Source organism: Botrytis byssoidea (genome assembly GCF_014898295.1).
Source record: "Botrytis byssoidea strain MUCL 94 chromosome Unknown BBYS_004, whole genome shotgun sequence".
NCBI lineage: Eukaryota > Fungi > Ascomycota > Leotiomycetes > Helotiales > Sclerotiniaceae > Botrytis > Botrytis byssoidea.
Window position 1 is genome coordinate 1,161,856 of NW_024065845.1, and position 27,340 is coordinate 1,189,195.

Below are 27,340 nucleotides of genomic sequence, written 5' to 3' on the forward strand. Positions count from 1 at the left end.
AAATGTTCGGGGTGGTAAGGCTGGATAGAGCTATTTAGAAATGACTGATCGGAAAAACATGGTCTGACTTGCAGTTCCGCCTTTCGTCGAAAATAGCTTGAGGATTTCCAGCCTGGTTTCCGTTAGCTTTGTACCTGTTTGAGTTCACTGTTTACCCTTTATTAATCGGGATTTCATTTTACAGATCCCTGGAAGCCATGAGGAGAGGCTTGGAAAGGGGAAAGAGGGAGGTTGACTTGAAATTCGGATTGGAAGGAAAAGCAGAAGAGATAATCCTACAGTGATGTGGACGGTGATGCGTTGGTGCACTTGCTTGTATTGCAGATTAGCGTTGGGTTTTAATGGTTACAGTTAAGGGGGTTATGGTTCTGGACGGATTTTACATGGATATTGATTGAATGGAGACTCGATGCATATTTGAGAAATGGAGAGATGGAGATGAAAAGACATCGACATTGTACATAGAATTACATATCAAGTACCGTCTGATGCGGACTCGTGGGGGTATGGCCCGATTACTATTTGAATTGACCTTCTTTCCGTAGCTTCGTACAGAATTTATAGACGGCGTCGTGTTCCGTCTTTCGCAGCGTTTATTTTGCCTACTTTTGCATCTTCTAATCTACTTCCACAACTCCAGTCCCTTGGGACGGAGGGTCTGGGGAATGTTCGGTGTCTTTATTCCGAATCATGTGTCATCCCATGTCATTAAGGTTTACCACCATAGATATACAAGTAACATATATTTATTACTTCATAATATTCATCTTTCAAAATTCTCTCATGTACCGAGGCACATCATCCTACCGAATGGTTAGTCAATTGCTTCACTCCTAATCCCGAAATAAAACAGTAGAATAAAGAGAAATCAGACAGCAGTTGGTACTTTTTTTTTGTCCACATAGAAGATTACAGAACAGGTCTGTGAATAAGGTATATCATCATATTACTCTCCACCAAAACAAAAATAAAAGAATAAAATAGAATGCTCGTAGTCTTACCTTTGCAGTTATTATATAGTAGTTTTATCAGTAGTCCATCCATGATTCCATGGTTCTTTCGCTGGTGTGTCGGTTTGTGCTCTCGCGTACTCAATTGGGACTCCGTCTTTTCCGAAAATTCCTTTCTTCTCGAGAGCAACGCGATATAATCTACCTGCTTCTTTCTGGCCAGAACCGTCGAGAAGGCGAAGGTCTTCCATAGCGTTGTGCATTGATTGGTGAAGTCTGAGAAGGTGGGTGTCAGTTTCTTGGAGAGGAGAGGAGAGGAAAGATATGCAGGCTGAAGCCAGGCCCCAAAAGGCTTGAAGAGAGAATAGACAATCAGAAGGAAGGCAACGGAAATCTCCACATGGGTTTTGCGCTCTCGGAGTATAATGTGTTTAACATCCGGAATATTTCATCATATTGAATAAATTTTCGAATTTGAAAAAGAAAAGAGGAATTGAAATGCAGAAGATTCTCAAGAAGAGTCAAAGCAAGGTGGGAACGGGGAAACAAACCTGTATAATTCGCCCTCCTCCTCGATCCTCTGCTTTCGCCTTAATATCATCCATGCACGATGAATAGTCCAATGCCTCAGCGCACGCATGCGTGAGAATCGCAGTGGGCGAGGTGTCTTGGGATGTTGCAGATGGTAGCGGATGAGCGTTACTCGTGGATCGGTTTTGCTATTGGGATTCTTTTTGTGCATAGGTGGGGTGCTGGTGAAGGTTCTGAGGGGTGTTTTTGAGGTTGCTGAGGGGAAGGTAGATCTGAAGGATTGGAGGAGAGGAGTGAGGAGGCGGAAGAGAGGTGATGGGTTTGGAAGATGAGGTGACATTTTGAATATTGTAAATATTATGGAGGGGAGGGTGGCTGATTGTGGTAAAGAAGCTTGTTGTTGTAAATTGGATAGAGAAGAAGAGGATTTGAAGTTCGAAATAAATTTCGTACAAGTAAAGTTATACCCCTGTATGCGATGCACGTGATAGTAGGGTTGGCCACAAAGCTGCAGTGTGCAATGGGTATCAACTATCCAGTTTGAGCTGGCCGTTGTAAATTAGGCAGCGAACAGATATATCTCTTTGAACACGGCATAGTATATCTTTACAGTCTTATAAACATTATTTTTGCTGTTTTTGATTCTTCTTGATACCTAAAAAGCAAGGTAATTTTAGAATATACTTACATCAGAATGGCTCTCACAGTCCCAGCGCACAGGCAAGGCGTCACACATTTATTTGTATGTACTCAAACGATTCGTTCTAATCCATAAACCAAATCGCTAGTTTCATTCTAAGGTTTATTGCTAGTTTATTTCAAAAACTAGACTTCCACGCAGTAATGCTTTACTAATGGTACATAGACACCTAAACTGACTGCTTTCGAACACACACCCAAAGCTTCGAACACAGCACCACCAAACATCATCATCTTTATTGGTGGTCTATCCGATGGTTTACTCACTGTGCCATACCCATCATCAATCGCAGATGTATTGCCAGGAGATTGGTGTCTTGCTCAAGTTTTGCTAAGTTCTGCGTACATCGGATGGGGTATCTCCTCCATCAAAAAAGATGCCCAAGAATTATCTAAATGTGTTTCTTATTTTAGAACAATCAAATCAGGAAAAATCATCTTGATGGGTCACTCTACTGGTTGTCAAGATGTCATGGAATACCTAACAGGGCCCGGACATGAAGCAAATGCTCCTGTTGATGGAGGAATCATCCAAGCCCCAGTAAGCGATCGTGAAGCTTTAGGAGAGGAACTCGATGCAGATGTCTTAAAGAATGGCATAGCTCTGGCACAGAAGATGGTTGAAGCTGGAGATGGCGAGGAAATTCTACCTTCCAAAGCCACGGAAGGATTCTTTGGGTCACCTGTGTGTGCGAGGAGATGGCTCTCTCTAGCAAGTCCAAATCATGATGGAGATGATGACTACTTTAGCTCTGATCTCACAGACGATCAGTTAAAGAAAACTTTTGGAAGCTTGCCTGCTAGAAGCCCATTGTTGATTTTATTTTCTGGGAATGATGAATACGTTCCGAAGTATGTCGATAAAGAGGCGCTGGTAAAACGATGGATTAGTTTTGTGAAGAAAGGAGATGGAAAAGTCGATGAGGAGAATTCAGCTATTATTCCTGGCGCTTCACATAACCTGACTCAGAGTCCTGAAGCTGTACCAGAGTTGGTAAATAGAGTTCTGAGATACTTGAATGGGTTGTCTTCGCAAGCTCACATGTAATGTAAGTTAGGAAGGAATGGAAGGTGTGCACATATCAGAATCTTAAGTCATATGCTCATGTAATTTTTGGCTTTTTGAAATTAAAACTTCTTGCGGCATGAATTATGGCTGGCAGAGACCAATGGCTGATATATTATTCCTGGGCAGCAAGTCCAATAGAAGATTTTGATCTTTTCTAATTCTATCATGCCACCATAACTTCCGAGCTTGGTCGACGCCGGTGTCTGAATATATGCCTATTTTCGTCTTTCTTGAGTCTGCTTAAAAGATTGGATCCTTCTTAACACTATCAAATCCTTCGATAAACATCCAATGTATCAATGGTCGAGTGGTTAGCTGGCTGACCTTCATCGTTGATATTATTTGTCACGTGGTCTCGCGCGCACAGATCACTCAAAGGACTGAATCCTTATCTCTTCGATTTCACAACACTGATTCAGACCTGGTGAGCCTCATTCATAGGCCTGACACTGCCATAGCAGGTGAGGTGTTTTGTAGGAATACATCCCCCCGAGAGTGCACCTCAGAAGCTTCTTTATTTCACAAAGTTAGGAAGTAAATTACTTTAAACAAGGTACTAACGGGTACATTGAATAGATCATGAAGCTCCCGATGAAGTCAAGACATCTTTTTACCTCGAGCTTTCTCCCCCATAAACCATTTCTAACTTTTTTATACCCCCGCTTTCAGGATTTGATCATACATGCACGGCACTCCCATTCCACTCATTCACCATCTTCCAGTACACCTGAGGAGCAGAAAACGGTCTTATTAGCATTGGACGATGTTCAAAAACAAACAGATCTCGCTCAATCTCCCCAACAAAAAGTAATCGTCCTATGGGACCTGGACAACAAGCCACCGTTCGATTCGATCAACCCGTACGACGCAGCGCAAAATCTTCGTTCATTTGCCTCCCGCTTTGGCAACGTCATCGATATCGCCGCCTTCGCCAACCGAAGTGGAATGTCATTTGTCCCTTCTTCGGTCATAGAATCACGCAAAGAACTCAAAGAGTATTACATGCTGGAGCATAAATTGCACAGAAAGTATAAGATCAAACCTGATGAACCTTATGTATGTGGTATTTGTGGCAACAAAAAGAAAACCCAAGTTGAATTGGCGAAACATTTCAAGATCCACGAAAAGGAAAGAGGAAAGAAGTTAACTGCAGCAGCGCAACTGAAGGGTAAAAAAAGGGCTCGGTTTGTGGCGAGAGAATTATCTACGGAGAAGAGCGCCAAGTACCATGAGGCGGCTGTGGGAATTACCAGGCCTGCTGATCGGTATAAACTTGATACTGAGCTTCGGCGTGCAGGAGTCGTGGTGAATCTCGTTAAATCGAGTTCGCAGGCTGCGGACAAAGCAATCATAGCATATTCAAATAAGATGCGGCAGAGGAAGGCAACTTTGTACGATTGGCTCATCCTGATATCGGATGATACTGATTTTTGGGATCTGGTGAAACGCCTTTCTCGGAAGGGCGTAGGAACGATTGTGGTGGGGGATCGGATGCGAAAGGTCGGAGGACAACCGAGTAAGAAACTAGCGAGGGCGGCGTGTGCGTGGGTGCCGTGGAGTTTAGTTGAGACAGGTTGTGTAGACAAGGATACCATCAAGGAAGCATTTGCAAATACCGTGCTGACAGAGAAGAAAGATGAGAAAATAAGGCAGATAAAGGAGATCTTTGGTATAAGTGAGCAGGATGGAATTGTGGAATCATATTCGAGACACTCTTTCAATGAGAGCGATGATTCGGATATATCTGATCAAAAAATCTCGAATCAGCACGCATCAAACCTTTCGGGGACGTACATCCCAAACTCAGACTTGGATCTAGACTTAGATCACCCATTATCACTAGGTTCGCCGTTAGACGCTTCTTATGTTGAAGAAATTCTTGATGACCTTGCCCCCGCGAGTCCTCTAGACCATTCGACGAGATCGAAATCTAGATCTGGGTCTAAAAAGTAAGGCGAGAGGGGCTCTAATATCATCCAAAACTAGCAAAGGTTTCGTTGGTAGGACATCCGCTATTACAATAATCATTTGCGGTGGGACCTAGGGATTAAGTATGAAATGACCAAAATCAGAATGGATGGTTTCCGTTTGAACTTTGGGGTTGACATGAGGTACGAAACTGCTATCATTTGGCGTTATCCAGATAGCTCACATAGACGATCTCTAGATAGCTCTAATGATTACTGCCAGTCGATACCTGCTTACAATCTCTTGACGTGCCCATTAAATATTTACTACTCTGCTGAAGATCTATAGTCAAAGTGGTTATGATTGGGTGCATTCCTGTACTCTAAGATTGATACGGAAAACTTGAGAGTGAATATACTGTAATGATATTGCATGTTTTCGAGAGATATCGATCGATTGCTTCAGCACGTTAACTGGAAGCTTTACTCGATGATATTTGACTTCTCTAAATCGACCTCTTTTCTGGGCTATTATCTTCTTATGGTTAGCTTAGAGACACAGCGCCTTACTCGGAAGTTCTTGTAGGGTAGTGCTCTCAAAATCCGGCGCAATTCTCCCCCACTAAGATTGAAGAACTACTCTCAAGTGGTGTGCAGAAGAAGTCGTCTATTTCATATATTCTTAGAGCTAAATTCCAAGTCAAAGATACAAGTATCTCGTCTGAAATTTGATTACTCAAATTATCGATCGCCGAACTTGGAATGAAGATAGCACTGTTCTACTTTTTATGACAACGGATATGGCGAGATGACAGCTACTAGTCATAATCCCAACCCCATATTCACCGAGAAGTAAAATGGCAACTTGACAATAGTAGAGTTCTTCAGAAAAACATCTAAACCAAACTTATGACAGCTGAAACTCACGTTTCCCGGCTTCGTCACCGGTATTTCAGTCTCACACTTCATCCGCCAGTATAACAATCCTGTGCGCGTCTTGAAGATTTCTGGTGAGTCCACTGGACAGTGAAAGCCCTTGTGGCCAGTTTATAATCAATCGATATTCGCTGTCTTCTAGGCTTCTACAAGGTGATTTGATGACGCTATTTGTATTTGTATGTCTTTCTACTTCTCATAATCACCACGGTTTTTAAGTCCTAGCCATTTACAGATCATGAGACTAGCAGGTATATGCAAAGATAATTCAATTCCTTATTTAAATCCCTTGAAGGACTCCAATACCAACGCTCACATCATGCAAAGTGGATCATTAGCCCCGCAGAAAACTTTGCTCGTTTTCACATTATTTTTAGCAGACTTTGTGCCATTTCCCTATGCTCTCGATTTTTCTTCTACTCCTTATATGACCGCTTACAGGATACATCTTCTACATTATCGCTCCTATTGAGACTCCGGTAATATGAGCCGGCAAGAGTCCTTGTTTCGATAATATTGGAAGGGAGAAGTCGATACGATAGTGGAAGTTTGATAGTTCGAATTTGGCAAATATTACAAATCTTTTCGGATTGGAGTCATATTGACAGCGCTAGCCATTGATAAGTAACGAGAATTCGAGACATTGACAACGTAAAGCTCTAATTTTGTCTATCCCTTGTCGTTCTGCGCTACAATAATAATTTTACAAGACTACCCTCCTCGTAATCTACAGAATGCCGCTTTGCTGAATCTAGCTCCCCGTTCGTAATTAAAGTTTCTTGTTTCCCGGGTTTCTGCTTCACTTTCCGATATTATAAGAGGCTTGTATAACATCTCCTCCTTATTGCAATGACCACAGGCGAGTGCCTCCAGTCTCACACTGTGAATGCCTTGCAAATTTCGACCATCGGCCTGGTCCAGGAGTACAATTACGGGCTATGTCAATTCGTGGTTTGAAATCACTGCTTAACTGCATTTTATCTCCAAGTGTATAGATATAAACTCATAGTGACCTTGTGGATGAATCATAGAGATTTTGAGCGTTCTTTGCAAAGTTCTATTTTGTGATTGTCACTCACTATGGGGTTACAATACTAGCTCAGTAGGCTGAGGGCTCTCTGGTGCAAATTACGCTAAAACTTAACAGATTGAATTTAGTTTCCATCTTCTTAAGTCGTAAAATTCATAGATTCTCACTCATGCTCTATAAATATTTGCTAAAATTCGTATGAGATCATCTTATCACAGCTCGCAAGCACGCAGTTGATGACCTTCAAAGAGTCGGAGTTTGTGAAATAGAGAAAAGCGGAATAATATACCGATCGGAGTGTAAGAGTGCATTAATGAATAAACAAGTCTTTACAGTTTTTAGGAAAAATTGCAGTGATTCATTGGTGAGGCAATATGACGATCAGGGATTTCGGCATACTTAGTTTAGGGGCAACAATAAATTTAAGCGACAATGCTTGGAAATATGTTCGGGCAAGAATTGACAGTGAATCAATTGAGAATCAATGAGCAAACCCTTCGTTTTCTCGGGTACTATAATAGGCGTCTGATCTCTTATGTGCTGCGAGCGATTTGCGTAGGGTCAAATGATTTAATCTACCTGATCAAGCACTCGTTCTGTTATTTGTTTTACTTGCTCATGTTGAAGAATAGGCTCTTCAAAGCACATTAACTTATTAACTTTATACTACTGCAAGGAATATAGTAAAAATGGTAGGTCTTCCAAATTATTCCAACTATTCTAATGTAAACTATCCACCTGTTCCGCAAGCCCGAAAGCCGCATGCTCAACCTCTCTCCCATCATCCCCATCACTATAATCACCAGTCTCTCCACGAGGACGTTTTAATTTACCCAGTCTGAGTTTATAATCCTTCATAAAATCCGCATCCGCACTACTTAAAGAATGACCTCTTGCAATTTCGTCCAAAAATGGATTTCTCGTTGTAACAAGTATCTGAGAAAAGATATCTCCAGTACGAATGCCAGTTTGCATGAGCACAAAAACGCCTACTAGAAATGAAATGAAACCAAGACAAAAAGCGATAGAATAAGTAATTAAAAGAAGATTTGGGTTGTAATAATACACTAGTGTTTCTTTCGAAGATGAACAGCTTGCACTTGTGCTTTCGGGGCTAAATGCGAGTGTCGAAATGGTTAGGTTGGTGAGAAGCTCTGGAATCCCATTAAGAAGGTCTCTATTTACGAACCAGAGAGACGAGATCGCTCCGCTGTTGGCATTGACAGTATTTCCGACAAGTATTGTGTTTCCTATATTTGTATCAGGTGTTGAATACTGTGTCGTGGGTGACTGTGCCCATGTACCATTAAGATGCTTGTCGTAAACTTCTCGAACTAGTGTTGCAGAATTTGAATGCCATGGGTAATCTCCTGGGGACACATACTCTGTCATATTGAGATTTTGGAGCTGTTCGTGATAGGTGAGACTTGGGGAAAACTTTGGTGATCCATTTGTATAGTTGACAGAAAGTTCGTATGTTGCATTGTAGGCGGTGCAAAGGATTGATACATAGTTAAGATCGCTTTGTACTTCTGCTTTTGAGTTGTTTCTGTACGTAATTGACAATTCGATGAGCGAATCCTCATCCTCATTGAAGGTTGTCAAGTCTGTGGCGTTATAATAAAGGTAGCTAGCCACTTGCTCATTCAGATATGCCGGGTTGGAAGTGTTGACACATTGCAAGCCAGGGCCATAGAAAGAATGTTGAAATGAACAATTAGTTCCACAAGGCGATTTTAGATCCAGAATAACTCCTTGAGCAAAGATCTGGCTGGCTAATTTTTGAATCCCGGTATTAGGCCCTTGGATACCGGAACCATGGGGTATCATCTGATAGAAGCTTATATTAGGCGAAGATGCAGCGAAAGTCGGCACGATACAGATGCTATCGTTGAAAGTAACCATTGGTCCTACAACTAAACTACCGGGAGATAGTATGGCAGATATCGGTATGGTCCAAGCAAAACCAGCTAAAGCAGTGGCTAGCGGTGCATTTGCAAATGCACTAGGGACAAAGCTGAAGGGATTGCTTGACAGAGTAAACAATTTGTCTAGTAACGATATTTTGATATCTCTCCTGCGGAAACTGAACCAAAGTACTTCTTGCAAGGCTAATAAGATGGTAAGCGTGAAGGAAGTCTTTACCAAAAAAGCTGCGGCGGAACCAAGGTTGTGTGCCCAAGATTGAGAGAACACGGTTTGCGGTTGTTGGTCAAGACTTTGATACGCAAAGTGATGTCCAAGGCCTACTGAGGAGCCCAGAAGTAACCACATAACCATCAAAGCGATTGGCCTCCACCAATGATGGCTCTTATGATTTCCCAACTCAAAGGCTCCATTTGAGTCACGAGAATGCCTCTGGTGGATTGCTGCAGGAGTTTTTTCGGGCTGCGGTGTTTCAGCCATATCCAGAAAGTATTGCGCTTCGTTATCATTATCATAGTTTGGATGAGGGGAGATATTTTGAAGTTCCTCAGTACGTTGAAATGAAGACGGAGCCGGATGACTGTGAAATGGAGTTTGTACATCCATGGTCAATTTTGGGTGAAGATTATTCCGAGGAGAAGAGACTGGAGATCTAGTAGGTCAACTAAAGCACCGCGTGCTTATAAAAACCGATTAGAGCCTCATTATGAGAGAAGGGGCTACAAAATGATGATAAAAAGCCACAGTATCACCACAGTGCCACCACAGTGCGGCTGAGACGTGTCCAAATTCTCAGCCTACCTATAAACTAAATTCTTGCTCTTGGCTCTCCAAAGAGTGGAAAAGACACGACATGTTATACGGCTGTGATTGGAATGATATACGATTTTATGCACCTGATTATTCTCAGATAGACTATCACATAACGTAGGCATGAGAGTTAATGCGGTAGTAAATCTTGTTCGACTTAGTTATTTACGTTGCATTATGGCAGAATCGTCTGCATTTGATTCAATGACAACTGGTGTACCAGGTTGTAATCTATTGTTTTGATATATAATCATGTCGGTATACACTTTGATTCAACACCATCCAATAGTCAAAGAAACACATGAGGTAAATAGCAACTTAGGATTTTCAATCGTTTGGTACCTAATGATTTCATGAAAAGCCATTTCTTGGCATTCCGATTTGACCAATCATCGGAATCTATCATTTTGTTCCAGCTGAATACTAATTCAGACTTCTTGTTTCTTCCATTTTCGTTTCCTTTTCATCTGTATCAGGCATACAACTTTTCACTGTGTCGGCCCTATTCTGTTACGATCATATTTCTCCAAAAGCCAACTCTCACTTCCCCAGGTTGAGGAATGCTCGCAAGAAGATCGCTATTAAGAATGACAAGAGATTTGTTTACTCAGAAACACGAACATTCCGGACTAGGAGACTATGAATGGTTTCATAAATCTTCCGAAAGTTCTAATAACATTTAAACTTGAAAACTACTGATTTATCAACCGCCCTCCGGGCTATTAAGAATCTTGACTCTACTGCGACATTGGCATCAATGTCATTATAGATATGTACTATTTTTTGCTGTCATTATACCACATCACCTATATTTCTACTTCACCCAAGAGGTGTCCTTCTCTTAGACGGATCGAGTTTGCGACTGGGTTTATTTTCGGCAGCCGGAGTCAGATTCTGCCTCGATGAATTTTTTGAACTCCCAATTTCCTCGTTCGCTTTAGAGCGAGGGGGATCACGTCTTTCACCTCTATCATCTCTGCGAGGAGATGCACGTTCACTAGTCTTAGGGGGGTCAAGTTTCTCACGCTTCTTCCCAAGCTCACCACTCTTAGGGGGTACACGGTTTTCACCTCTATTATCTTTGCGAGGAGGATCCCGTTTTTCTTCTTTGCGAGGAGGTGCACGTTCACCAGTTCTGCTAGTACCTTCACATTTATCGTGTTCACCACCTAATTTTCCTGTTGGACGATGAGGTAGCTCTTGTTTCGAAGAAGACGGCTCAGAAATTTTCTTGGTAATATTATTTGTCTTTCCTGCTGATTCCGGAACCTCTGGTGTCTGCTGGAAAGGATGCGGTCCTATCAGGTCCCACTTTCTTAACAACCTTTCTTCGGGCATAGGCATTCCATGGTTTTCTACATCATGTGATAACGAAGTCCATCGACCCAAATTGACATCATTGGATAGAAATAGGTCACATGCAACCTCGATTTCATATGCTGCGTCTTGCCACGCATGTCCATGGCCAGCGTCAGTAGTTTGCTCCGGTGGCTTGTAACAGCCGCGACAGCCAAAAATGAGCATGAAAGCGTGTAACATCTCGTGGGCGAGTGTCCCTAAACCATCTCCTGACTTGTTCTTGTGTGGTGGCATAGCTAGAGTATGTTTTAACATGCAAGTTAATAGCGCATTCTTTCACTTGATTGTCTGAAGGGTCTAGATCAGCACTGGTTGTAGCCACGGAATTCTTTACTTTGTTTTCTTCCATCCATTTCACGCGATAGCTAACTCGTCGAGTAGCAAATAAGCTTCCGAAAAAGAACAACTTATCATAGATAGCAATATAATGGGTTGTAAATTTTCTGACAAGATTCAAATAAGCCTCGGATTTGGGAATTTGTTTATCGAGTTTTTCGGCCATGAAACGGATACTATATCTTCCTTTATCATCACCAAATCTCATAGATCGAGCCTCAATTTGTAACTCTGCCAGTTCAGACCTTTCACGAGATGCGTTTCTGACTAGGAGTCTTGCCAAGTGTAATGCCTTGTGACGTTTTGCACTTAATATCTGCTTATTCTTGCCCTTGAACAAATCCTGCACTTCGCTCTCTTGAAATATTCGTGCTTGCAAGGCATTTTGGATTGAATAATTGAACATGAAGTACTCTGATAGTCGGACAAGTCGTGGTCTTTATAATACTTCCTCACGAGGTCGTGTTTGCTCCTAGCTTGTTTTGGATCCGTTGTCCTTTTCTCTCGACCCAAATTGACATGTACATTGACACTGATATAAGCGCCAAAGAAGTCTGGTACTACCAAGAGAATCCTACAATCCGAATGACAGTACAAATATCAGCAGCGAACAGCTGTAACAAAGACGACATTAATAATAACGAGGAATTCCCAGCACTGAATACATTTAGCTGTAGGATGACTAGCAAAATTAAAACTAATTCCAGACGCTCATCATTCCATAGAACGACAGGAAGTACGTCAAAACCGCGAGTAGAGATAGTACCTAAAGAAGGTGATAATAATGGCCATGACAATCAAAATCATATCCGTATATTGGCACAACCTGTCAATAAGCGAAGACTCACACGCCACGTGATCATACACCACGTCCTTAGACATAGTATTAGGTTGATCTATGACCTTCAGAATTTTTCTTAACTCTGGAAAATTTTACTTGCGATTAAATGAGCCCTAGTTCTTCATACATTTGTTTCGGAGCGTAGCGGAAGAAACTTAATGCACGGATTTTACGGAATTTTTTATACAGTGTATATATATTTCATTTTTCAAGACTCAGGAATCCATTTATATATGATTATGTGATATATTCATATAATACATTTTATAGATTCAATTATATAAAAATTTGAAATATGTGAAAGGAAAGAACAAGCTTTATCTCTAGTCTTTTAACACTGAAATAAAGGCTTCTTAGATTTATACTCTTTTATTCGCATTTGATATATTAACTACTATTCGTATATTGATAACCAGAGTAAAGCGTAGTCGTAGCATAACGAGACTATTAAGTTGAATCGAGCATATAGTATGACTTATGTACTTGGAACAGCTAGTCAAATTATAGAATTCCTTGGCTTTCCACATTGTTTCTTCTAACAAATGCTACAGGAAAGTATTTCTATCACAGCACTCCGAGTCGCTCGCTTGTGTCGTGGAATATCTATTATAGAATATTGTTTCGAAATATCAGAAACATCAAAAAACGGCTCAATCATCACGCAAGCATGTATAAAATAGACAAGGCAAATCATCAAATAAGGGTATAGTAAATATATCAACGCCAGAAGCCTATAAAAAACAGATCCTTAAATCCAATTCATTTCAAACTCCCCAAACTCCATCCCATGCGCCCTCATCTAATCCTATTATTCAGTAATTTTGTCAGACTCAAGCTCCCATTTAAGCGTTGTGATGAGTTACATTCGAATAAACTTGCTAGTGGCTAGGCTCCGTAATCAAAGGTAAATCAGCCTCAGAATGTCCAAAAGCATCTGGTTGTCGGACCGATTTGGATCTCTTTTGGTTATATGCTTGCATTGCCTCTTTGCTTTCTGCATCCAATTGTGCCAAACGAGCCGCTCGAAGTTGGTGGCGGCTTGAAGATCTTTGCATCCAATTACTATAAGTCCAATAACGAAAGCACTAATTGAAACTGCGAAAAAAATTGTAACTGCTAAGCCAGATGATGTAAGTGTATTGTCAATTTTCATACAGACATCTTCTCCAGATGCTACAGTTGTACAAAGTACTCCTGCCGCACAAGTTGAAGATGAGGCTGAGGTAGTGACACATCCAAGGGTAACACCAGTGGATGCACCTGTACCATAGGAGCATACACTTGTGGAATAATATGAGGTTGTAGAACAGACTAGTGTGCTTGAAGAAGTTCCGGTTCCACTACTTGTCGCGCTAGTAGTCGTACCGGATGTCGAGGAAGAAGTTGTGCTTGCGGTGGTAGAGGTAGTGGCACTTGCGGTTGTAGCAGTCGTGGACGAAGCTGCAGAGCTCGAAGAGGCTGAAGTCGAAGCAGTTGTAGATGCGGTTGTAGATGCGGAGGTTGTGGTTGTGGCAGCGGTTGTACTCGAGGATGAAGCCGTTGTCGTAGTGGATTCCGTCGTACTTTCAGAAGTTGAACTAGTCTCGGTGGCTCTCTTTCTTAGATCCTCTTTTGCAAACTCTTCAACCGGTCCTTGACGATCATTACATTCGTATGAAAACCATACTGCTGACACAGTAGAATCGATCGCATCGCATCCACCAGCTATGAAGCATTGTTCAATTTGATCCAAGTGCCTTAAATCGACATCTTCTGCAAGGCATTTGACAATTGATAAATCATCTCCACAGGTGTTCCTGATTACAAGATCATGGAAATTTCCTTGTATACATCCATCTGACATCAGAGGTTGATAGGCAGAGGCGATAGCTGTTGAAGACGCCAATAAGGAAAGTAGGATTGGACGCATGTTTGAATCTTGTCAAAAGATGGTAGAGGTGCTTTGAAGGGTCGTTGTGAGAGAAATACTAGAGTTTTCTCAACTGATATTGAGTAACAATAAAACGGATGGAAGGATCAAGGGATGAATAAGAGTTTGACCAGAATAAACTACACGAGTGAATATAAAGATGGTGGGGGATATAAGCAATAGATAAATGTAAAGAAGAAAAAAATGCTTGTCAAGGGGTTTCAAAGCTGGGCACTGAATAACTTCCCTACAATTACCGTGAACTTAATTTTAAGCTCCGAGGCGGCGAGGCGTAGCTTTGAAGCTTCAACTCGTTCAAGGCTGGACTGATATTATGAGGGGCTTAGCATCATTTCCCTTGTCAATTATACTTACGTTGAACAATCAAACGTCAATATGTGGGGGATTAAAGGGACAGCCTTGTAAGTAAGCATTCGGAGCTACCCATGGGGGGCCATGAATGTTTAAGGTTCTTCAACATCTCCGAGATAACGTCAAAAGCAGTATCTGGATGGTTTGCGCAAAGTATTACAGCAGCAACAATTAACCCATTAAAAAGAGCCTGACATGGGGTATTCGAAGGATTTTGCTGCTGACAAGAATGTGCTGTCTCTTTTTTTCCCCTTGTACACACATACAATGGTACAACTGTACGGGATAACTGCATTACGGATACACAACGGTGCACTTGTGATAAAAGCAAACAAAACGAGCTAACACTTATTATTACTCGTTGCAACGGGTAATATTTCGGGATGTAAAGATTCTTCTTTTTTTACCAAAAAAATGTATGAAGATTGGAGAGGACGCGTAGAGGATAGCGTAATTGATGTGAAAAGTTAGTTAAAGTTAGCATACATAGTGGATACAAAGCTGCTTCACTAGTCGCGGTCCCCAACTCACTGCGCATCTGGTGACGAGTCAGCGAGTAGAAGTAAATCAGATTCATCATATAGATCCAGTCGGACCTGTCGGACGTTGAAAGATTGGGAGCAACTAAAGACTTCAAAGCTCCAATGCGTTTTAGGTGATGGGTAAGATAATAATGGTTGTAAATTGGTCCTGAATTCTCAGTGTCACTGACACTGTCGAAACGTTTATTGGGTCCACAACGAAAATGTACCGAACTGACTATTGATGCCAAACTGTAGGGCCATTGCTGTGGCAGTACATATAACCGCTATGGTACCTAAGATTGCCATGAGAAATGAACTGTTATGCACAGCAACAATTCGGGTATGGCTTTGCGGGACCGAAAAGTTTCTAGAGAAATTAATAGAGTTAATTCAAAGTAAAAAGTGTAAATAGAAATGGAATGGAATGGATCTACTATAAGAATGGACTCTCGCCCTGGATGAAAAAAATGTATGAAGAAATGAAAAGGAAAAGGAATAGGGTGGATGGATGGATGGGTGAGGAACATCGAAATGAAGGGGCAGTTCGCGAAAGTTTGCAAACTAAGAACTTGAATTGAAAGCAATGTATCACGTGCAGGTAAAATCACATGATAACTTGGCTATGACGTACGCATCTGAATTCAGCAGGTGAGATGAACCGCGGCAGCCTTGTTTAGGGAATGTGTTACAAAAAGAAGGCTTGGTTGGAAGTTCAGCGAACATAAAGACCCTCTTCTTCCGCTGTTCTATTCATGATCTTTATCAAACAAACACTTTCAATCTCATCCAAGAAGAAACTTTCAAGTAATATCACCAACATCAAAAATCAAACACTTTTCATCAAACCCATATTCCAAAATGCCTCTCGTCGATCCAGTTACCAACAGTGCTGCCGGTGGCGAAGACAAGACCCAAGTATGGATGAGCAAATTGGCTGGAAAGAAGATCGGTGACTCCAGTAATGAGACTGTACGTTGGTCGTTTTATAGTCAAACAATAATCATGTCGTCTACTAACATTCCACTCATCGATAGACATTCGCAAAGCAAGATCTTCCCGAAGAGCACAGAATCATTGAGCCTGGTTCGATGGTTACCAAGGACTTCAAGGAGAACAGGTCAGCACTCGCAACCAGTACTTACTTTCCAGAATCTTCATCACTAACTCTATATATAGACTCAATATCCATCTGAATGAAGATGGAACTGTTTCGCATGTCAACCACCAATAGGAAGATGGAGGAAAGGCTTAATGATTTGGGGAGGAGCTTCTTGAGCGTTTCAAGTTCCCAGGATGTATTTGATTTGATGAATTTTAATGAACTTTTATGAGAAGACGTAAATATGTTATACAAAACCGAGTTTGAATGCGATACCTACCTCACTTGCGTGCTTGATGTCCGAATAACCTCATGTTGTGATCGTCTGATCACCCTAGGTATCTTGCAATTCGTAGACCCCTCATCAGCCTCCAAATTACCCCTCCTCCTTAGTCCGTGCGTTTTGGGTCTTAATCGACTGCCGTATCGCGGGGCATATTATCCACATGCACGTCTTAAACAAATCTTCCCCTCGTCACTAACATCACAATACTACCAGAATCATATTCAAGATGTTTAAGAAAGAGTAAGACTTACTGATCCTATTTTTGTGAATCCAATGATCTATAAATGCTGATTACAGTGTTTCTACAGTATATCTCCCGGCTCAAAAAGCAAGGTTAAGTCCTCTGTTCAACGCGCCATCAGAACTCAACTCGTCAACACATATCCGTTATTAGCCCCTCATATCGATGAGATAATACCAAAGAAAGAGCAGCTCGATGCTATGAAAATGTGCGCTCCTATTACTCTTCTTGCTCTTATATCTTCACTGCGGCATATCTCTTTATCGCATGACGGCTCAATAAAAAAATCAATACTAACGTTGAGAATATAGTCCAGATAGAGTAACTCTCTACTTAATCGGCGCTACACCTCTATTCTTTCAACACATGACCGATGCTCTCCTACCCCATCTCAAACTCGTTCACCGATTCCCTACCTGCTTCCCAAGTCTGCGTATTGATCGCGGCGCTATTCGATTCGTTCTTTCGGGAGCTACCCTAATGGCTCCAGGTCTCACATCTACAGGTGGCAGATTACCCAATGGAAATAAGGAAGAAGAAGGTGTATATGGAGAGACTGGAGAGGGAGAAGGATGGTATGGAGGAAGAGAATTGGAAACTGGCGAACCAGTTGTTATCTGTGCAGAAGGCAAGGAGGAGGCTTGCGCGGTGGGACTTTTGAGCATGGGAACGAAGGATGTCAAGGAGAAGGGAAAGGGTCCCGTGGTGGAAGATGCACATTATTTGGGAGATGGATTATGGAGATTAAGTACCGATTAAATTGGTGGTAGTGGTGGTGGAGGCGTAAACTGTTTGGTATATAAAACGACCTTTTCGATCTAGTTGCGGATTCTACAAAACATCATACCACTGTTGAATCGGGTAGCGATTTGACTAATAGAATATACCTTTGCATTGTTATATAAGTCTATCGTTTCATATGGCTATCATCGGACTTGGAGATGCTTGATACTGCAGCCAAGATGCCTCGTGATAAAAGCTCACCTTCGCCATCTCTCCTATCTACTTCTGTCCGAATATCGATCTTTCTTACCTGGATCATGTTAATTCCATCCATTCATTTCATTTCTTACCCTTGCAGCAGCTACAATTTTGCAAGTAAATGGTCTATTTTCACAATGACATCATCAATGTTTCAAGCGGGGAAGCTACCTAGGTATCGAGTAGTTGAAAATGATTGCTTCATCTAATGAGCTTTTTGAATTGTTATCGAGGATTTTTTTCAGAGAGGAGATCCGAAGGATATCCCTCACTCACAGAAGTGTCTCTTGTCAGATATAACTTTCACGAGGGAATATTCAAGGAGGAGACGTAGTTAGCATATGCGTAAACTAGGAAAACGATAACAAGTATCAAACACAAGAAACATAGGCTTCTCGATCTCACAAATTCTGTTAGGATATCGCCGATTGGGGAGAATAATTCATCACAGAGCCTTGGGGCAAATTCTTTCTAATCATACATTTTGAAGCCGTGGTTGATTGTTGATATAGTCTAGGTATGGTGTTGTTGTCTTTTCAATTTCATTTATGTTTCACTGTCATTTTGGTTCTTGATTCTTGAGTTTTGCTGAATGATATGTATCGGGCAAGAGGTATGGTAAACTTTAGAGTACAGCTCCAATTTCTCAATTCGAATCAGAAAGAGAGAATTAGAATATAATCCACAAACGACCTATCGTAAAGACTTGGGAATCATATATTCAAATCTCTGCGTAACAATCTCTTTTCCATGAATCGTAGCTTTGGAAATTCATGAAGTATTTATTATTAGAAGAGGAACATGGAAATCTACGAAAAGAGAGAGCTGTATGGGAAATTGCAGAAAAGGACGGGTAGGTTTGTCCATTTGAAAATTCTTGAGCGGGGTATTTAAGGTGTGATTTCTGGGCTTGTTCGCATTTAGCAAGATACTGGTTCGCGTCGCCAATGGAAGGAATTCAGGAGACGAATTAGGACCACTTGTTGTGGGTTGATATTCTGTGTTTCGATTATCCTTGCTGGAGGTTGATTCGTACATTTTTGGATGAGGTGGACTCTGTTCGATAGTAGTAGTATTACGAATGACAACGGCAACTCTCATCGTCGATATCTCCCCTTTAGTTTTCGCCTCGAACCTTTTTACTGTGATAGAGCCTAGTTGAAGGTTGAGTACCTTTCAAATCCAGGAAACTCTTGCCCCTTACATGATTTCTTGTGTAGGAGTGAGCGACTTCGGACTCCCTGGGTGGTTTCAAACAACGGGATCATGACTAACGCGAAGCACTTGGGCGGCCTCCTTCACTTGTGGAAATACGTTGAAGATGTAGAAAGTTCTTCTGGTTCTTTTTCAAGCAATTCAATTCTTGCAAGGAATTGGCTAAAGGGTTTAGGGATAACCAAAATTTGTATAGTGCGATGTCGGAACCACTTTTTGCGGAGGGCATCCACTCAACTACCCTCCTTGCAGAATCGCTTGAGTGAACAGTTGGTACGCTTTTGATGGGATATATAAACAACAGACGCAACCTACCTGGAAGCTGTAGAATATCTATGTTACCCATTCGCAAATAGGATTTGTGCTTTGCTGTTTTGCTGTCTGTTGCGATTGTGAGTTGGAAGTAGTACAATATATATACGTACACAAAATTATCAGTGCAAATTGGTGACGAAACTTGACCTACTGCCGCCGCATTTTTGGCGATTGTTACTGTCGCTTGGGGCTATTGCTATCTGTCAATCTATGTTTATGCTGTCGTAAAAGCGAGGTTGGTATCGGATTTGAAACGTGAGATAATGATCTAAAGTTGGGAGGAAGGATACAAAGTCAACTGCGTGCCACCGAAACTACTTATTCCACAATGTGTTGTTTCGTGCATCCCCTAACAGCGACTCTTCCTCATGTTGGCTGTTGACCATTGGCTTCCAAGTAAGAGAGTCCTTCAAATGAGTATATCAGCGCTAAGTTGAAAACACAATACCACCTAGCGAGTTCCCAACTCTAAAAGATCCCAGTAACAGCGTGGGTTCACATTTATCAGCACTCATCACCAACATTAGTAAGATCGATAGCTGGTCATCACGCAACCCCTCGATTGCATATCCAGGATTTTGCCCTAAATCTAATTTCTCTAATTTCCCACGACCCAATTTCCCAGTATCTCCCATGCGTTTTCCATAAATTCAACGAATAGCAAGCTTTCGTAGTTTCCATTTGTGGCACTCTGAGAACTCTTATATTCGATGAGAAGCCGTATAAATTGTTATCCCAAAGCCCACAGGCTTGAGAAAGATGTTTTCTTTGCCTTTGAATAATGAACGAGGGAAGGAGAGAACTAAATCCTTGGCGTTTTGAAGTATAACTTGCAGAACTATGGGGATACTGCGAAGGAAAGAAGAGACTTGGGAATGATTCAACGATTTGATTTACAGATGGTTCTAGCAAAGCACACATTGAAATCGAGCATATTGAATTTGCAAGAATTAAGGCACTGATGATCACGGATTTCGACTCGAATGTCATTTATGAAAATCCGAATCATTATAGATCGCAAGTCATTGGACTAGCAAATCACAACCACCCCTCAAATGTATAAATTCACAGAATGACAAACAATACTGTGAACCTCAATCCATCAGACCTACGTCAGGGGACTGTCGCATAATCCAGTCCCTTCGCCACACTTGAGCGACACTGTGGGAATCGAAATTAAATTCGATCGTATCCTGATAGGACAGGGGACTATAACAATTTTCTGTTGGTTTTAGAGCCTTAATATTTTGTTTCTTGAAGGGATGGAAGGTATTAAATGAAAAACAGCATCGTAGCAGATCTGATTCCGGCCATAGGGAATGAACTCCATGTCCATACTTTAGACTTTGGAATACAAGAGTTTTTGACCCAGCTGTAAGGTTACCGACAATAATTCCCGCACTGTGATACTCCTCATTGTACGACCCATTGGCACTAACAAGCCAGATCTGATATTGTCACCTAACGTGTAGGCAAGAACGTCAATCACAAATCCCGACACGCCTTGTCCAATTCGTAAGTCTTAGTACCTAAAGCGGTAATCACCCTTTGATTCTCTCCAATGGATTTTCAACTCCGACATAGGTGAAATTTCGAAGTGACGTGATAGCTTTGTAGTAGTTGTATTGATCGTGATGATAAGATTTTGTTGTCGTGGTCCGAGAAAGATGTAGAGATTCTATGATAGTTACATGATTCAAATATGCTGCATCCGTCGATGCATACTTCTCATAAGCCAAAGGTTTGATCTCAAACTCATGAGAAGAACAAGTCTTTCCAGGAAAGAGCTGTGTAGGCTACTAGGTAGGTACATCAATTTTACCAGACCTGCCTGCTACTCTTCAGGAGTGAATGCAAAGCTTTCTTCGACCGATTGAAATTGATACTTACGACTTGTACCTACATACGATTATGATAAATGAACAGTAGATGTCAAGAGCTTGCCAATAATTGATGTTTGCGCCGAAAGACTTTCGAGAGCTCATAAATAAATACACGTATTCGCTCCTAATGCATAGTAAGTTGACATCGCTGAGTTGGCAATACCTTGAAATCAAGAGATTCGAGAGTTTTTTTCAATTGAATGGAGTGGAAGTGAATCTCATATTTCTCTTCACTTGGCTGCAAATGACTTTCACAATCAAATGTTCTTAAAACCTTAAACACTGGCAAGGAATTTATAGTCATGTGACTTAGATCTGATTGGTCAACCAAAATTTTGAAAATTCAGTTTGTGGGCTCGGTAAACCCTAACTTTTGTTTCCACGGCCTCTGCAGCAACTTCGATATTTTCACGACGACGAGACGCCCGACAACCACAATCGACAACCACCCGACCCTTACTCAAAATGGTATGCGACAAATTCCTTGGGGAGATGTTGACGTTTCAATTTATGGAAGAAAGATGGCTAACGGATCATCGCGATTAGTCGTCCGGAAAAGTAAAGACTGGCCAACTTTGGTCCAAGAACAAGGCGGACCTCGCAAAGCAACTCGGAGAGTTGAAGACTGAGCTCGGTCAATTGAGAACTCAGAAGATTGCTGGAGGATCTGCTGCTAAGCTCACCAAGATGTGCGTACTTTAATTATCATCGTCACTCTTCGACCTGCCGAAATTTGGATGAGAATCTGCGAGATACAAGATCACTAAGATGGATACTAATGAAATATTCCTTATAGCCACGACGTCCGAAAGTCAATTGCCAAGGTCCTCACAGTCATTAACGCCAACCAACGCGCACAACTCCGTCTCTTCTACAAGGGAAAGAAGTACCTTCCTCTCGATCTCCGAGCCAAGCAAACTCGTGCCATCCGTAGACGTCTCAGCAAGCACGAGAAGGATTTGCAGTTGGAGAAGACCAAGAAGAGATCGATGCACTTCCCACAAAGAAAGTTCGCTGTTAAGGTATGCGATTCCGCTGGCCTCGAGTCAATATCTTTTTCCTAGGGCTTGAAGATAGTGGAGGGATATTGATGAAAGATTTGGATTATGATGCTAACTTTACAATAGGCGGAGGCTTAGATTTTCTGGACGTAGGTGTTTATGATTGTGAGGATGGCTGGCATGGTGCCTTTTGCCTGGTTTGTTTTCGCACGGGTCACGGTGTATCATCGAAAATAGCATGGCTAGTAAAAAAGCCTTTTCCAATAAATCAAACGACTTGAGCAAAACAGCAAATGGGTCCTTTGGATTTGGTGTGATATTTTGTGCGAGCGGTTACGCATGGTTTTGAAATCGAAGGAGGGTTCGAGACTTCTATGGCCATTATACCCAGGAACTTGCGAGCGTCGATATTGGGGAGAGCTATGAACGATTGCAGCAGTGATTTCGAACAAGCTGTTATATTTCACAATATGCTGTGGCTCGTGCTTGAAATTTTGGTATTGGTTGGCACATTCTACCGCAACCTGAAGATCCCCATGAAGAAGCCAATGGACACTATTATGCCATTCTATGTTGATTTTCCCTTGTACCATTTGCCAGATTATGTCGTCATAATGAAACCGGTATCATTTCATCTTCACCCTTGCACTCAACTCCAGCATCTTCCTATTGATTCCAACCATAATCAAATGCACTACCTAAATTTACATATACCATAACGTTCCAGACCACCCATTTTCATCTCAATTACCCCAATTCCCATTCACGGCTGGTATTCCGGTTTCAGATATAAATGCATTCTCCACCCTCTGCACTCCCATTAAGTTCACCTCCAGCATTTTCAGTGACCAGAAAGCTCTTCTACGTGTTGCTACTTCAATTTTCCTCTCCTTAGGCCTATCACTCATTTACATTATCTCCTTATACTTGAAGGTACATGCATATCCAAAGGTCAAACGATATGAACATAAATCTTCCTTAGCTATTCTTCACTCCGCTTCATCTTTTCTGACTTCTCGAGAATAAAACTACCTCTGCATCCCCAGATGTCTATCCCCTTCTCTGCCCCGTCATTAATCGTCAGGCCGATCACTACGGGTTCGTCGATTACTCGAATACTGGGTTTTTCCTTCCCTTTGCTTTTTTATCATCATACCCTCATTTTCATACTCACCCACTCTTTGTATTGTGGTTGAAGAATCTTCTGCTTTTCTGTATTCTAAGTACTATGCCGTGCTTCTCTCTCCTCTCCCTCCTCTCTTATAGTATCCCAAATTTCCCAAATCTCCATCTTTGTACACACATCACACCACCACCACAACAACTTCAAAGTTGCGTTTACAGTTGCAGTTGTAATTGTGCTTGTAGTTGTACTTGTAATTGCAATCACAACATTATATATTACACATTCAGAATCGATCTTCTTTCTATAATGTAATGTATATAGTATTGTATTATGATATAACACGATATGATATGATACAACCTACAAGTCCAGTAATAGCAATACTGTTATTGCTCGTTTCGATATCTGATCACCTGATCATCATCTTCTCTTGGAAACCATGGTGATCGATCGTGAAAAATTCGATGGATTCATCGTAATGAATGAGGTGAGTTAAGGACCGTGGATAAACTACTCGGTACAGGTATTGTATGGACAGGTAGGTAGGCAGGTAGGCAGGTAGGCAGGTAGGCAGGTAGGTAGATAAATTGATAAATAGATAAATAAGATTATATTCTAGTGAGCTGATTATATTGTGTTGTGTTATATTATGAGGTATGGATTATCATATAGATGATACATGAACAAACAGATAGACAAATAGATATAAAGAGAAGAATAGGACAATAACTTTATTTCAAATGCCCATGATTATAGCATACTATACCATACCATACTATATTAAAATACCACTAATAACTCAAGTCCCACGGATTCTCAAAACAGAACTCATTTCCCCTATGATTCGCTATAACAAAGTTGATTTCTCCCAGATAATTCTCCAGTTTCACACTCTCAAAAATTCCTTCTCCCTTTCTACCTCTTCAACCCAATCTTCATCAATCTCATTTTCAATTCATAATATAATCATGTATTATTGAAATTTCAATAAGGTATCATTCACTAACTACCAGCCTGCCGGGTAGGCATCTACTCATTTACTAAAGACTTTTTGGTATCCTCTCCCATACTCAATTCCCATTCATTGCCTAATTTTCTCCCTCGGTTCCTCTCTCCCGCCCACTGATCCATGTTCCTATGCTACCATTCATATGATCCATCTATCCAGGTAAACGCTTGAATTTCTTAATTTCCAGCCACCCATTCATATTCGCATTTATGTACCAGGTATTCTCAAACTTTGATATCCACCCATATCTACTTTGCATAATATGCATTGCTGCCATGATAATCCATCGTACCGTCTCGCTCGCTAGTATCAAATCGCACCTGCCCCGTGTCCCATGATTCATGATTCGTAAATCATGATCTTTGTTTCTCGTAGAATCATTACAGTAAGTATCACAAAAGCTCCATTCCCTATTTCCCAGTCCTCACGATCCATGTCCACTCATCCCACCCCATCCCTAAGCCCTATCATCTTGCCCCATATTCCTAATACTATGTCCATCAAAACTATCCCCCGCCAAACTCTCTGTTACTTCACTATTTTCCTCCTCCCCATCCCCACCGCCTCCACTGCTTCCCTCGTCAGCCTTCTTCCTCTTCCTCTCATGCATCTCCGCATGTCTCTTCAACTGATCCAACCGATGAAAAGTCTTTGGACAATCCGGACATTCATAATGACCTCTCTCCCCATGTGTCTTTCTATGTTTTGCCAAATTTGATGATTCGCTAAAGGTCTTCTTGCAAATCGAACATTCCAGAGGTTTTTCGTGGGTATGTATACGCTCGTGGACTGTGCACGCGCTTTGTTGAGGGAAAGATTTGGGGCAATATCTGCATTTCCATGGCTTTTCACCAGTGTGAAGACGGTAATGTTGTTTTAAGGATTGTGCTGCTGCAAATGTTTTTCCGCACCCTGGAAAATCGCACGTACATTCTTTGACTATTTCGATTTGGTTAGTATTCTATAAGTAAGACAAGCATTAGGAAACAACTTACATCCAGTATGACTAGCCATATGTCTTTCAAGTTTTCCTCTCTGGGAGAATCCTTCCTTATCACCCATTTTTGCTTTTCGAGAACACCCTTGCCATTTACAAAAGTAACCGGAACTTTTGTTCAAGACAGATAAGTGAACTTCCTTGACATGACTTTGAAGATCATCTTCTGAAGTAAATACTTGACCGCAAGATTGACCATCAGCTGCCCACTTGCAAGATAGATGATTAGTTGATTCTGATCCATTGGTCTTTGCTACCGAAGCAGTCTCTTCTTTCACCTTTTCTTCCGCTTTTGCTTCTACTGACACAGATATACTTGAAAGATCAATCTCTTCGACAGGAGTCATTGGAATTGGTAAATTGTGATCATGATTCAAATGATTGAAGAATTGATTTGTATCTTGATATAAAGTGTTACAAGAATCAACTTGACACTGTAGTTGCCCTTGTAGAGGTATAGCATGCATTTGATCAATGTGATTGTGAAGTACTGAAGGATCACAATACATCTCTTCGGTAGGACATCCTGGAGCAGGACATTGAAATCCGTTTATACTCTCCTCGAATGTAAAACCATGATTTATCTGTAAGTGATCTAAAGGATTCGAGTTGAGTGGTGCTTGACAAGATGTTGAAGGCATTGGACAATTGAATGTAAATTGCGGATCAATGTGTTCCTGGTGAAAATGCCTATGCCATTCAAATTGATCATGCATTGGCTGTCCACAGTCCAGCCAGTTACAACTGAACATTTCCAAGCCATCACCAAAGCGCATTCCAGTACCATTGAGCGAGGAACCAGACATATTATCTGTGAGTTGCTGCATAGGAAGTCCAGGTATTTGTAAGGATGTCATATCTGAGCAAGGTGTTTCCATATTCATGACTAGAGATGGTGTCGTTGGTACAGGAGAGGGTGAGATCTCTTGCGGAGCTTGGTTGTTTCCTGATGTCGATGGCGCGAAAGATTGAATTCTGGAAGGTCGTTGCTGCTCTATTGGCATAATTGCAGGAAAGTTATCCCAACTTTGATACATCCTATCAGAAGGTAAATTATCTCCAACAACTGAACACCTTCTGCTGAGGGCGCTATCTTTAGTGCAAGGTTCTGTATAGACAGGCTGCTCACACTCTGGGGAAGTGCAGACGGGTTGTTCGCACTCCTGAGAGGTGCAAGCAACAACAACATCATTTTCACCACAATCAGATTCGGCACACACCGAACCACTTGGACAAGAACTACAACATTCGCTAGTTGTATCGACTTCAGGTTCTTTTGGTATTGTATGCATGAACTGGTTTGTAGTAGGAACTTCATTAATTCTTTGTCGCTTTCTAGGTGACTGCTCTGTATAATTTGGAAGTGAGTGGGCGCCGGATCTCAAGTTCGAATATCCTTGATGTACATTCTGCAGAGAAGGAAATTGTTGCGACAGATCCATTGTTTGATGGTAAATGTATGGTTGATATGGTTGCGATGGTAGATTTAACTGCTGCGCAAAATCTTGAGTTTTCCAAAGCTCGTCTTGAGCCATTCCGCCATGATTATATGATTGAGCAGGAGTTGACATCGATGCGGCGCAATGCGGATCTAGAGGAAAGGTTATCGCACCAGGTTGCTGCATAGGGAAGTATTGTTGGTTGTACTCGTTATACGACATATTTTGGAATTGCTTTAGGGCAGGCTCTTGAGCTGGAGGAGATCGCTCCATGGTTGCAAACTTCACGGTTACTTGCTTTGCATGCGAGTTGTATGGTAGGAGAGTGCGCACGACGAAGAAAGGAAGGAAAGACGAGTCGAGATCTTGCACGGATAGCAAGATTCAAGAGATATAGAGAATATGATTGGAATCTCGAATCGAAGCGTCGTTTGAGCCAACCTGCGATCCTCTTCTATCCAAATGTTTAAGAAAAGCGGAATTTAATAAGGCAAATGGAAAGATTTGCCGTGGGGTCAAGCGTGGTATTTGATGTGGTGTGTGATGTAT

The 27,340-nt window shown here is 41.5% G+C and overlaps 9 protein-coding genes across 9 annotated transcripts; 4 read left to right on the plus strand and 5 right to left on the minus strand.

Annotated features, from left to right (window-relative positions):
* Positions 1 to 1,012: 1,012 nt before the first annotated feature.
* On the minus strand, positions 1,013 to 1,821 carry EAE97_002453 (uncharacterized protein; the record flags this gene model as incomplete). The annotated part of the gene is made up of 2 exons (XM_038872964.1): positions 1,013 to 1,226; positions 1,502 to 1,821. The coding sequence occupies 2 exons, from the start codon at positions 1,819 to 1,821 to the stop codon at positions 1,013 to 1,015; spliced, it is 534 nt and encodes a 177-aa protein (XP_038736170.1).
* A 354-nt stretch (positions 1,822 to 2,175) lies between these two features.
* On the plus strand, positions 2,176 to 5,202 carry EAE97_002454 (uncharacterized protein; the record flags this gene model as incomplete). The annotated part of the gene is made up of 3 exons (XM_038872965.1): positions 2,176 to 2,223; positions 2,347 to 3,174; positions 3,919 to 5,202. 3 exons carry the CDS (start codon positions 2,176 to 2,178, stop codon positions 5,200 to 5,202), a joined length of 2,160 nt encoding a protein of 719 aa, XP_038736171.1.
* A 2,640-nt stretch (positions 5,203 to 7,842) lies between these two features.
* Positions 7,843 to 9,654, minus strand: EAE97_002455 (uncharacterized protein; the record flags this gene model as incomplete). The annotated part of the gene is made up of 1 exon (XM_038872966.1): positions 7,843 to 9,654. The coding sequence occupies one exon, from the start codon at positions 9,652 to 9,654 to the stop codon at positions 7,843 to 7,845; it is 1,812 nt and encodes a 603-aa protein (XP_038736172.1).
* A 1,023-nt stretch (positions 9,655 to 10,677) lies between these two features.
* On the minus strand, positions 10,678 to 11,959 carry EAE97_002456 (uncharacterized protein; the record flags this gene model as incomplete). The annotated part of the gene is made up of 2 exons (XM_038872967.1): positions 10,678 to 11,430; positions 11,471 to 11,959. 2 exons carry the CDS (start codon positions 11,957 to 11,959, stop codon positions 10,678 to 10,680), a joined length of 1,242 nt encoding a protein of 413 aa, XP_038736173.1.
* A 1,333-nt stretch (positions 11,960 to 13,292) lies between these two features.
* EAE97_002457 (uncharacterized protein) lies at positions 13,293 to 14,303 on the minus strand (the record flags this gene model as incomplete). Its single annotated transcript, XM_038872968.1, has 1 exon — positions 13,293 to 14,303. One exon carries the CDS (start codon positions 14,301 to 14,303, stop codon positions 13,293 to 13,295), a length of 1,011 nt encoding a protein of 336 aa, XP_038736174.1.
* A 1,754-nt stretch (positions 14,304 to 16,057) lies between these two features.
* On the plus strand, positions 16,058 to 16,430 carry EAE97_002458 (uncharacterized protein; the record flags this gene model as incomplete). The annotated part of the gene is made up of 3 exons (XM_038872969.1): positions 16,058 to 16,168; positions 16,234 to 16,316; positions 16,376 to 16,430. 3 exons carry the CDS (start codon positions 16,058 to 16,060, stop codon positions 16,428 to 16,430), a joined length of 249 nt encoding a protein of 82 aa, XP_038736175.1.
* A 380-nt stretch (positions 16,431 to 16,810) lies between these two features.
* On the plus strand, positions 16,811 to 17,584 carry EAE97_002459 (uncharacterized protein; the record flags this gene model as incomplete). The annotated part of the gene is made up of 3 exons (XM_038872970.1): positions 16,811 to 16,824; positions 16,893 to 17,033; positions 17,137 to 17,584. The coding sequence occupies 3 exons, from the start codon at positions 16,811 to 16,813 to the stop codon at positions 17,582 to 17,584; spliced, it is 603 nt and encodes a 200-aa protein (XP_038736176.1).
* A 4,100-nt stretch (positions 17,585 to 21,684) lies between these two features.
* EAE97_002460 (uncharacterized protein) lies at positions 21,685 to 22,358 on the plus strand (the record flags this gene model as incomplete). The annotated part of the gene is made up of 4 exons (XM_038872971.1): positions 21,685 to 21,687; positions 21,766 to 21,908; positions 22,016 to 22,241; positions 22,347 to 22,358. 4 exons carry the CDS (start codon positions 21,685 to 21,687, stop codon positions 22,356 to 22,358), a joined length of 384 nt encoding a protein of 127 aa, XP_038736177.1.
* A 2,454-nt stretch (positions 22,359 to 24,812) lies between these two features.
* EAE97_002461 (uncharacterized protein) lies at positions 24,813 to 27,064 on the minus strand (the record flags this gene model as incomplete). The annotated part of the gene is made up of 2 exons (XM_038872972.1): positions 24,813 to 25,294; positions 25,351 to 27,064. The coding sequence occupies 2 exons, from the start codon at positions 27,062 to 27,064 to the stop codon at positions 24,813 to 24,815; spliced, it is 2,196 nt and encodes a 731-aa protein (XP_038736178.1).
* Between the last annotated feature and the right edge of the window lie 276 nt (positions 27,065 to 27,340).